The sequence below is a fragment of the Periplaneta americana genome, chromosome 9 (genome assembly GCF_040183065.1).
Source record: "Periplaneta americana isolate PAMFEO1 chromosome 9, P.americana_PAMFEO1_priV1, whole genome shotgun sequence".
Classification (NCBI taxonomy): Eukaryota; Metazoa; Arthropoda; class Insecta; order Blattodea; family Blattidae; genus Periplaneta; species Periplaneta americana.
Window position 1 is genome coordinate 35,070,884 of NC_091125.1, and position 12,289 is coordinate 35,083,172.

General features: G+C 35.0%; 1 protein-coding gene across 1 annotated transcript; it reads right to left on the reverse strand.

Annotated features, from left to right (window-relative positions):
* Positions 1–313: 313 nt before the first annotated feature.
* On the reverse strand, positions 314–2,181 carry LOC138705639 (uncharacterized). Its single transcript, XM_069834228.1, has 2 exons — positions 2,042–2,181; positions 314–849 (listed from the first exon to the last, which is right to left on the reverse strand). The coding sequence occupies exons 1-2, from the start codon at positions 2,124–2,126 to the stop codon at positions 407–409; spliced, it is 528 nt and encodes a 175-aa protein (XP_069690329.1). The 5' UTR covers positions 2,127–2,181; the 3' UTR covers positions 314–406.
* Positions 2,182–12,289: the final 10,108 nt, after the last annotated feature.

Genomic DNA, 12,289 nt, shown 5'->3' on the forward strand with positions numbered 1-12,289 from the left:
CTTGTTGAAGAACGTGTGGAATCTTTTATATCTCCAGATTTGTACAGCAAGTTATCGTCTTTTAGATGAAAAAATCGGAATAAGGATATATTTACACATTTGCATTTTTAATTAATTTCCATGAAATTATCACGAAATTACCAATGTTTACCCTACACGTTATAGACTTAAGACGCATTTTTTGTTATAGATTTATTAATTATAGTGAATAAACATGTCGCTATACAAGAAATGACTTCGAACCGACTTCCTATGTTCAAAAAAACTTCATAAAATTAAGAAACTTCTTCAGCAATAAATAGAGACAACCCGATTTTCAGCAACTAATTAAAGATTTATTAACGTTGTTTCATTGTAGACTACATGGTTATAAACCAGTAACGTCTTAGCAAATCTGTGGTATAATTCAATTGATCGGGTTGGCAGGATTGGCGATGTTTATCTCTCCAAGGCTCTCCACTTGCTCGAAGTTGCGGGAAGCGAAGTCCTCTCTCTCGAAGAACATGACGATGGGCACGGTCTCGCGGGCAGACATCTTTGCCATGTTGGCGACTCGGGTGTTCTCTGGCGCTTCAAGCCTCGCGATGGGCAACTCCCTGATCTGCTGCCACGCAGGAGACTCGTTGGCGAGGGTCAGCGGGTTGAAGATGAGTGCCGTGTTGTCGTTGTTGCTTCTCAGCATTTCATGTACAAGCCCAATGCTGGGTGTGGGGTTGGCCTCCAGGGTGGCCAGGCCTCGCTCCATCATATAGGCCATCAGACCGTTAGGAGCCTTGATCAGGGCGATGATGGGCTGCTCACGGATTCCCGAGATGCCGATGTGATCCCTTGAGGACGGCTCTGAAGCCTCTGTGAAGATAGGCAATGATTTTTTAAATATATTAATACCATCGCCATTCTGCATGTATTCAGTCATACGCGCATAGCAAAATAAAACCTAAGCTAGCGAGAAAATATTTGGACACTCTCTCTCTCTCAACACCAGGATGAGATGCTGAAGGGACGCATCTACCACAGATATTCCATCTGTGATTCCTTGACATACTCGCTGTTTTCTCATCATAAGTTATTCTTATAATATGACCTCTTGTGGTGTCGAACTTTTAGCCCATGACCTAATTCCAGCTATAACTCATGAAAATAACTACTGTAAGATGCGTTACAACGCCAAGCACTTAAACTAGGAAAGCCATATTGGCCAAAGACGCAGCGAAAAAGCTTAGCGGATCTGGGATGTGTGACATCATTACTCTAATTTTGGCAACTTGGATTGCGAGCGTCCTATTAATCATACGAAGCTCGGCTTTTCACAGAAACTAATCTCTAAGTCTGATCTGTTGTTACAATTTTCTACCCGAAAAATGCATTTTATAAGTTAACAGGGCCAAATGGTTTTTAATGACCTTCGACGTAATAGTATTATTAAAACAAACTTTTAGCAGCTGAAATGGAAATAGCTAAATGTGGAGACCTATTCGATTACATAATTATTATTGACATTTTATATCGCCTATTAAGCCCTGGCTTCATCTTGAGATTATATTGCAATATGGTCAAAATATTGCAGCTTTTATTCCGTTCTTCAGCGGAACCTAATGTTTCTCACTAAATGCGGCATAAATCGTCCACAGTAACTGTAAGAACGAATCATAGTAGTAATAATAAAAAATTAAACTGTGTTTGAAATTATTTTCTCTGCCATCTACACACAGTTCACAAAAACTCAAGAAAATTTTATTTAACCTTTGTCTCTATGTGGGCCTTACGCCATTCCTACTACTGATATCTCATACTTTAAGCCTACTAAGATAAATGAATTAAATACTCTTCTGGCACCCTTATCAATATTCTGTATTGTTTACAGTTCCAATATTTTAATTCTCTCTTAAATTTTTTGCAGTATTGTAATATAGGTTTTATAGGAATCTAATTAGATGTTGAGTTGTGATCATTTTTTTCATTATTGATTATTATTTGAGGTGACCAACTAAACTATTGTCATATTTATTAGCCGTGTAGGAGTTCCTTGAATGTGACCTACCATAGACAGAGATTCTCAACGGCTGAGGCTCTGTGGCTCTGCCAGCAACCAGACCGACGAAGCACAGGAGGATGAAGGCGTTCATCTTGGCTGTTGTAGTGCGAGAGATTGTTGAGACGTAGGAACTCGACTCTGGTCCAATTTGGTGTCAGCCTGCCTTTTATACATCTGAAGTCTTTAGTCTTAATCACGTGTATATTAACAATGGACTCGATACTGCAAGCTAATGGTCTTGTTTACATATTACAAAAGCCAACGAGATTTTCAGTGTCCTGATTAATTTCCCATTATATCCTGCAGTGCTAATGTCAAGTGTTGCTGTTCCAATGATCCCTCTGTCGTTTATCACTCTATAACAATGTTTTGGATAGATTTAAAGAAATGTCCATCTTAACATACCGGATACAAGCTCAGTTCATTGAGCTTGTTGCCAAGGAAGTGAGTGAATATTTCTACCGTTTATGTTTGTTTCCGGCACCGGGAAGGGTTCTTTCTCGTGAGGATGAACACCATTTCAAAAAATGATCCAAAATAGTTTATTTTTCGACAGATTCGTTACTTATGAAAGACTCTGTATTTCATTTTCTACAGACTCTAGATCTTCCTTTACGAAATATTGCACCAGAAACGTTAACAGATTGGTCTCCAACATTCATTCATGGAGTTAGTCCTTAATGAACATATTATGTGTACAGCATTTCACTTATCTCAATTCAATTTATAAATATGAATTCTTAATTATTTTATTAATGAAAATGTAATTTGAGAAGAGTATCAGAATATCGGATTCTTTACAGAGCGCTGAAATAAAAATAATCAGGAAGGAAATACCACGGAATCCATGAATCGATGAAGTTGTAACACGATGTGTCCACAGTGCATAGCAGAATAAAAAGAAAATCTCACAAGAATATGAAGTCTTTCTATATCTGTGAACACTGAAGAAATTCAATATACTGTGACATTCAATCCCCTTTTTAATTTGCTGATGACGTGTGTTCGATCTGATCAATGTAGTATATTTTCAGTTATTATGTAGCCAAGTATTGATGATATTTACTAATCCGGAATACACTTACAGTTTATTGTTGTCCATAACTCGCTCGAGTGCTTAAGATTTAAATTTTCGCTGCGTGCAGCTGCATAAGAAGTTTGCCCTCCATTACTGCCTCTACCAATTTATTCCATTCACTAAAGAGAAAAACGGCGTTCGCTGAAGTACGTATGTCTTACGTAAGCAAAGAAAAAGAAATAGAGCTCCATGAGGAAGAGGGAAGAAACTAAATTCAATGGAGCAATTCAGTATAAGTGGAGGCACTGAAAAGCTACATTGTTAACTCCCAGAGAAACATCCGGCGATAAAATTTTCTCCAACATGGTAATACATGACCTATCATTGTGCAGAGAGAATATCAAAGAATTGATGGCTACTTCTAGCCCATTTACAATACATACAGTGCACCTCTGACTCCATTGCACTTTCATATATTTATTTTTTTTTATAGATTACTCGTATCTAAGTGAGGAACAAACTTTACTGTATTTGGAGATCAATGAAAATATTTAACGGACTGTGAATCTTTGTCTTTAAGTAGCCATAATGGATTTTTAAAGCTATAGTATTTTCAGCTCTTACACTCCAAAAATGCGCCAAGGAATATACTAATTTCTCTGAGAAATAGAGAAACACCTTTCTTTAATCATGATATCAATGTACAGACCGATTATTTAGTCCTGACAGCTCAGCGACGCGAAAGAGGGGAAATAATAGGAGGAGTGGGGAGAGTTCCGGAGTAGAGGTAGGACGAGCGGTCGGTAAGGGCAAGCGAGTGAATAACCCAAATACCCCTTGGGGTAATTAATGGACTCGCCTGTCTCAAGCGCACATCTCCGGCAACTGTCAGGACTAAATAATCTGTATTACTACTGTACGCATGGCTTAATAATTATGGTACGACTTTCGTAATATATTTTTATTTTTGGAATAATTAAGTGAAAGGACTAGAACCATTTGTTACGATTTCTGAATATCATATTTCAAAACTTATTTTTAATTATAGATACTCACGATAATCGTTCATAATAGCCTAATTTGGAACTAGATATGAGATATCTAAAATTTCACTACATAGTTAAATTCTACATCACTTGTAAAAATGCTCATAACATATTCTCATTTCTACTTTGTCAGCACTTTTCTTGTTGTAATTGTAATCGTAAAAACTTAGATCGACCAAATAGAGTTACAAATGTATACAAATTTAATGAATCTTCGTCCAACTCAATGTGATAAAATCAATCTTTCAAATCTAGGACAGCAAAAGTTTCTTCTCATTCGTGGACTCGCATGATCCCGGGTGTCATCAGAATCTGTTGTGCGAATCTAATTATTACTGTCTAAATCAGCCATGCCAAACTCAGATGAAGGGGAAAGTATGACGTCAACCTCACTCCAAATCTTTCAGACAACATTGATGTTCATGCATCTTTACTAGACAGTACATTAACTTGTGCCCAGTGTCAATTTTCTTTTTGATTTTAGCACTATTGATTAATATATTTTCATACCAACTATCAGTACACTGATTATCAAGGGTTAACACACTTAAAGGAGCTAAATGGTCACTGTTATCAACATTCACTAAATGATTTTCTAGACAACCTGACTTAAAATGATAGAGTTTGCCATAATTTTTACAAGTTTTTCCATATGCTTGACATTTGCCTTGCTCTAGTGAAAAGCCACACTATTTACAGACGCTCTTTTTACTCTCTTTCTTGTGTTACAAAAGAATTACGACCTACCTCACAACAACCTACTGCAGTTATCTCTTACTGCACACTTATCCTGTGTCATTATATTCAGTTTGACTGATACAGACTCAAATGTCAACCCAATCATTTCTGCTTTCTGAACGGTTAGATTTATCTCCTTAATCATATCTTTTCTAGCATTATCACCACAATCCCTCAACACAATTAAATCTCTTGTCAGGTTTTCTTTTTCGTCAAAAGAACATTTTTCACCTTGTAGTTTGAGCGTTAATACAAAATCCCGAAATCTTTCTCCTTCCATTTCTTTCATTTGCCTAAAGCAATATCTTTCAAATATCACATTTGTTGACTCAATAAAATATTAATCTAAATATTGAATTACCTTATCCGCTGTTTCTGTCTTTACAGATTCACTGCATTCATAAATCTGACGTGCCTAATTCCCCATAAAGGTAAGAAATAGGGCAACTTTTACATGTTCCTTTGCTTCTTCTTTCTCAGCAGCAATAAAAATAACTCAAAATCTCTTTTAAAATGCCTCCCTCAACCCAATATCAGCAAATGCTGGGTAACTATCGGTGCTGAACCCCAGATTCATTTCACCAGCATTATCACCTTCATCTCATTCAGAAGCTAAATAACATAAAATATTGATAAAGCGTCATAAAATAACAGTAAAAAAATAGGTGTTGCTGAATATCTTACAGCTATGTTCGCATTAATGTTTGTCCGTGAGTTAACTCTCTTGCAAAATAGTCTTCATTCTATTAATGAAATAACCATTATAGCCTGGATTTCTATGCAAGATGCATGTAGTAACAACATCCTGGAATATGTTCAAATGTTACTTTCCTTGAAAATGATGTTTTCATATAAGATTTTACATTAATTCCAGTGTGCATATTAGCTATCTTCACAGAGAAAAATGTTTTATATATAAGTATTTTTTTAATTTATGCAAGAAATTGCATAGACCTACTTTTCCTACCCTTAATAAAATTTAGAGAAAACATTCATAACAATTTTAGTACTTGATAGTATACTTCGTTCCATGTTGTCTGACGGGCGAAGTAAACATTGCCGACAGCGGAGGAGAGAAGTGTAATTGCTTTTCAACCAATGGCAGAAGTCTCATTCCATGCTTGTCTTGAAGTTGGGTGGCGAAAGAACGCTTCAGACCGCCCAACTTCAAGACAAACGTGGAATGAGATCTCTGCCATGGTTCAATAGCAATAATACTTCTCTCCTCATCTGCCGGCAATGTTTACATCTCCTATCAGACATCATGGAACGAAGTATAGTAAATAATTATGTCTACAGGAAACATCCATTTCTATAATATTTAGACACCAGTAACGTCTTGTGTGGTAATAAAATTATTTTAACTGTACGAAAGTTTCTTAATGAAGAAGTTCGATGAAGGGATATTTTTAGAATGACTTTAATTATTGCATATTGTAATGGAAAGTAATAATGAATTGCTATAATATCTACATTATTATAATTACATTAATGTGCAATTTGTATTTGTGGTGAATGTGCTAATGCATATTGAAATGCATTCATCTGTTCTTGTTTTTCCGTACGTATCCGGATTCTAGTAATTACATTATTTAGATGCTCTAGTTAACACGTACGAATTAAAGCTGGTTAAAATATTTAGGTTACATGTTGGGAATATTAGTAAGACTAATTGAATACATGTCAAGTAGAATAGAAACATAAAAAATAATTTAACGTTTAATTATTTCCTCGTAATTATATAACTTAAAAATTGCCTAAATCTGACGAGTGTCAAAAGATTTTAAATGTTTTCATACTTGTACTTTATTTTAAAATTCAAGATTTTTATCGTTTTTGCCATCATCATCACCACCATCATCATAATCATTATCATCATCGTCGCCGTCGTCGTTGTCGTCGTCATAGTTGTCACAGATTGCGCCTAGAGTTCTGTTTCGGTTTTCTTTGTGCTTCAAAATTACTTTCATTACCATTTCCATTGTCAGCAAGAATCCACATGTCATTTTTTAAACATTTCCACGTTTCATTTATTGTGTTTTTTTGGTCGTCACGAGTATTTAATGGCGCTATATCGACTACTAGGTTATTTAGCGTCTATGACATTGATAATAGATCGATTATATTTGGCAAGATGAGCCCGAGGATTCGCCATGACGTCTCCTGATATTCGCTTTACAGTTATGGTAAACTTCAGAAAAAAAAAAGCTATCAGAAAGCATACCAAGTGGGAATAGAACCCACTCTTGAGAAGAAACATGTACCTATCGTCTGAGCATACGAATGGCTTCCATTATTCTTATACATATCCATATGTGTAATGTAATAAAAATAAAGCTCTTTGTGTGTAACCATGGTGATTGAGATAGTCTCTGGGAGTTGTAACTACTAGCGCCATACAAAAGTTGAAAGCTAAATTATTGTCATACTCAGTGAGAAGAAAGTTAGAAAGTTTCTCTAAAACATTACGGTAATTATAAATTACAGTTCATCCGATTACACTCTATCTACTGAGATAAATCGGTGTAAACGTAACACAGAAAAACGACTGAAACTGATCAAAATAACTGAATCCAGATGCTAGAAACACATATGAGATATCTTGTGAAAAAAGCTGAAGACTATATTTCTCACAAATATTACAGAAGTCAATTATTTTAATCCACGTAATTGATTTAAACTGTTGACATAAATCGGTTCAATCTCAATACATTAAGGCAGGTATCGGCAAAAATGTAATCGTGAGGACTAGCAATTGTGACGTCGCAGAGGTAGCGAAGTAAACTGTCTTTGCTTCACCCTTCCCTACAACTCCAGTACACAAGCATCTATCAGTGGCGGATTACCTGCTTTGATATAGATTTTCTGAAAACCTACAACGCCTATACGAATACGTGTGTTTAAGGAAGATTGGGAAGAATAGTAATATGCGTTACAAGAGCGGTATGTTGATGTTTTCATGTTAGAGGAAAAGATTGAAAAGCGAAACGTAGTTGAGCTTTTTTAATTTCCGAGAACATGAAAACAAACATACTGCTCGTGTATCGTACATTATTTTGTGCGAAGATCGTTTATTACATACCTGAAAGAGGAATTTATAATTAGTTGCAATGAAATCTCCATCTTGGTTTCTGTTCAATGACGGCAACTTTTAAAAACTAAAATATCTATCTTCAACATTGTTGCTATAAAATGTTTTCTGTGTTTACTATATTCCAGCAGGCCGTGATATACGTCTGTCTTTTTTTCCCCCCAGTCTGTAAATGCCAACTTAAAACAAACGGTAAGGTTATGTAATGATTTATTTTTCATTTTAATATTTTAACAATATTACTTATATAACATATTGCAGTAATAACATCGGCATCTGGAATCTTGTTAATATTTTCACGGCTTCCTTAATGTTACTTGCATTACAAATGCAGTAACTTTTGTGGTGTTGTAGAGTTTACTTAATTTTTTCAAATATTTAAAAACAATAATTAACATTGCAATTTAGGTGAAATTGCAGTGGTAAGTTTCCAATTTATAATTATTACTATGTCAAACGTCTCTAAAAATAATATGTTAAAAGCCTAAAGCAGTAAAATGAATATGGCTCTTAAGCGGTAAGAAGAGGGAAATTGTTATGCGTGTTAGGTTGGGAATACTGAATGTGGTATTTCACACTTACCGCGTATTGGTTTTGTGCGGAAAGCAAGCAAATACGCACGATCTCGCACAGAAGTATTTGTTGTGCAGATAGTGACAATATAAATGCCTCGTGCATTCTAAAATTCTAATAGGCACTTATTAATCAAACGTCGGACGACGTTATAACACATGCTATAATGATTATCACGAAATAATAGGTAAGCATGAAGATACTTACTTACTTATGGCTTTTAAGGAACCCGGAGGTTCATTGCCGCCCTCACATAAGCCCGCCATCGGTCCCTATCCTGAGCAAGATTAATCCAGTCCCTACCATCATATCTCACCTCCCTCAAATCCATTTTAATATTATCCTCCAAGCATGAACATATCCAATCTAATTGTAAACAGAAATGTATATAGTAGAAAATATGGACAAAAATAATTTTCATTTCTTAGGGCTGATCGAGACTAAGCAATTACAATATTAAAAAAAAATTAAAGTAAAATAACAGTTCCAGTACTAAAATTTATGAAATAAGATATGATTGAAAGAAAACTCCATGACATTTATGTTATTGCTTTGGAAATCGCAAAAATAGTGGAGTGCTATAATGAAGGAGAATTCATTAATTTGTCTCGAATAATCTGACGTGTTTAACATATGAAATTATTCCCACGGACAATACAAAGGAGGGTAATGAACATTGAAACACTAGCTGAACGGGAAACAAAATCAAAGGTTTTTCAATTTATGATCTCTCTTCTCGCTTTAGGTGAAAACTCAGATATTGGTACAGTAGAATTGATAATTTTATTTTAATCTGCGAAATTACGAAGGATCTCTCCTTACAAGAATTTTGCTGGGTGTTATTCCACTTAAAGGAAATATAACAGAAGAGTTATTCCAAACATAAAGAACAGAATCTAAATATAGGCCTAAAGTAACTTTTATCTGTAGTAAGAGAAGGGGTTCGAAATGCGACTGTTTAAAAAAAAGTCTAGTTGGTTCACTAACATGTTATTTTAGAGAACTCGAAATAAATGAGGATATGAGATGTTTCCATTGTACCATAACACACCAGACTAGCTTAGTTTTATTTAAAATTTTCTCCTTAGAAAAACATCTATAGGGGAGAGTCGGGTAGTATCGGACATCGGGTAATATCGGACAGTGAGTTTCTTTCATCTACCACACGATGATAGTACCTGATTGACATGGTTACGTTTCTGTGATGTCGCATAGAGAAACGTAACCATGTCATTCAGGTACTACTACATGGTGGTAGATGAAAGAAACGCACTGTCCGATACTACCCGATGTCCGATACTATCCGACTCTCCCCTAGGCCTAGTTTAGGCCATCTGGCGCTACCCTATATAGCTGCTATGTTTGACCCTCTATTCAATTTATTTCTGAATAATTGTTTTCTGAATGAGCACTTGTAAATTCTAAATAAAGATCGTGATTAACAGACGAAAAATTACGCGTTTTAATGAGAGTGGAAATTGTGACGCATTTTCCTAGCTTGTAGTGACAGTAAAAATTAAGATGAAATGAAAAATATGACTTGTCCATCTATAAATCATAAATGTGCAGTCTACGTCAGATTCTTGTGTTGCGATTCCGCCACTGGGACCCAAACGGAGTGCTATATATTCAGGGCAGGTATTTATGGAGATTAATTTTATCATTTGTGTTTTTTAATATTGGTGTCGGCAGAGATTATTGGAGATTGATTTGTACTCTTGACGGCGGAGATTAATGAAAACTTAGGAAAACATAATTATTTTAGAACTGGAGTATTAACTCAGTATGAATATTACTTTGCAAATGTCGGCCTAGTTGGCGAGTTGGTAAAGCGTTGGCCTTCTATGCCCAAGGTTGCGGGTTCGATCCCGGGCCAGGTCGATGGCATTTAAGTGTGCTCAAATGCGACAGGCTCATGTCAGTAGATTTACTAGCATGTAAAAGAACTCCTGCGGGACGAAATTCCGCCACATCCGGCGACGCTGATATAACCTCTGCAGTTGCGAGTGTCGTTAAATAAAACATAACTTGCTTAACATTCTTAACTTTCCAAATAATTAACATTAAAGGTTCGTTGGATTCTGGTAAAGGTGCGATATGGCTAATAGACAATATTTGTTGGATTGAGACTATTTAACACACATTCATTAAAAACGAAAAAGAAAAAAAAAAACTTGTAGCCCTCAAATTAACACTTTCAAATTATTAGTGAAATGTTGAATTCTCCGTCTTTTGAATTCACTAATGTAATCAGAACATTTGGAATACCATGTAATGTAGCCTACTTGGATGTATAAGAAATTGAAGTGGAAAGAAAAAAAATCCGAGAAAAACTCAGAATATGAAATTCCCTATGAAACGACGTAATAGTAATAATTCGTGAATGTGTTCATACTTTGATATTAGAACTCTATTTTCCAATTTGTCGCGATTGGTTTATCCGAATATTATTAATCAGAATCACTTAATATGTAAAGATTAGTAAAAAATCTATTGCATGTTTATTATATCGTGATTTTCGTGATCCCATAAATACCCGGCCCTGTCTATACTCCTCGATTTATATTACGTCATATGTATTGCGACTTGCATCCAGTGATGTCATCGTGAGTACAAATATACCGATTGCTGCATTAAGGAGAAATGGAATTGGATTTTAAGTGAACATTTTGATTCAGTTATTATTTTTCCAATGTATTATTTGGTTTCCCCTCTTTAAAATTGTATCTCACATATTATGAGTATACTCAAATTATATCCATTTTAATTGTCCGTTTCGTGAGAAGGGGTATACAACTTTTAATTTTAACTCTCATTCTTCACAAATTTACAGATTTTGTACGGATAATTAAATATTTTTTGTTTACCCAATTTTTTCTTTGATTCTTTCTCTTTAAAATGATATATACCATATGTGATCATTCCAAAATTTATGTCCATGTTAATTTTTCGTTTTTCTGGGGATGGTGGGTAGTATATGTATGCAAGTCTGATTTATTGCTTATTTACTGTAAGTTTAGTTTTTCCATAAAGAATTAACCTTTTCTCAGCTTCTATTTGGTCTAGGTAGCTGAAAATTTCACCAGTTATTTATTTGTATGTGCTGGAACAATGTTTTTGAAATTTGTTTAATTTTGGTGTTGTTACAGGGGATAATGTAGCTACTGAGAATTGAAGAAAAGAATATATGAATGGGGAAAAAACATTTCTTAGTAAGAAAATAAATTGAAGACTTCAGTATGAAGTCAAGTTATATGTTCATGACCTGTAAAAATCAGCTGTCTAGCTTCATCAGTTTTTTTAGAAAAAGTTCCTCAAGTAAGACATAATTTAACATTGTCAAGATATAGGCAATTCTGTGCCCCCCTTGAAATGATATACAGTACCTGGTTTGAGTAGCGCACTGAGATAACCAAACTGTTTGAAATTTAAGATGAGCAAAGCTACGTAGGAACAGGTTTTTCGGAGTAATTATGTTATTTTCGTTATTCCCATCCCATATTCCCTCAATTATAATTGAAGGGTTCAGAACCATAGTGGGCCAAGCGCCATTTACTAAAACCGTAGAAAACGAGGGTTAAAGTGAAGTTATTACCATAACTCAATGAAAACATATAGCAAGTAATATAAAGTATACACATTAAAACCAAATGATACGTCAATCTTCATTAAACTATGGTATTCACTTAACTTTAACTCTTGCTTTCTCCGTTTTTAATAAATGGCGCTTGGCCCACTATGAATTTGAGCCCTTCAATTGAAAAGTATCGAGTGGCATTTAAGTAAGA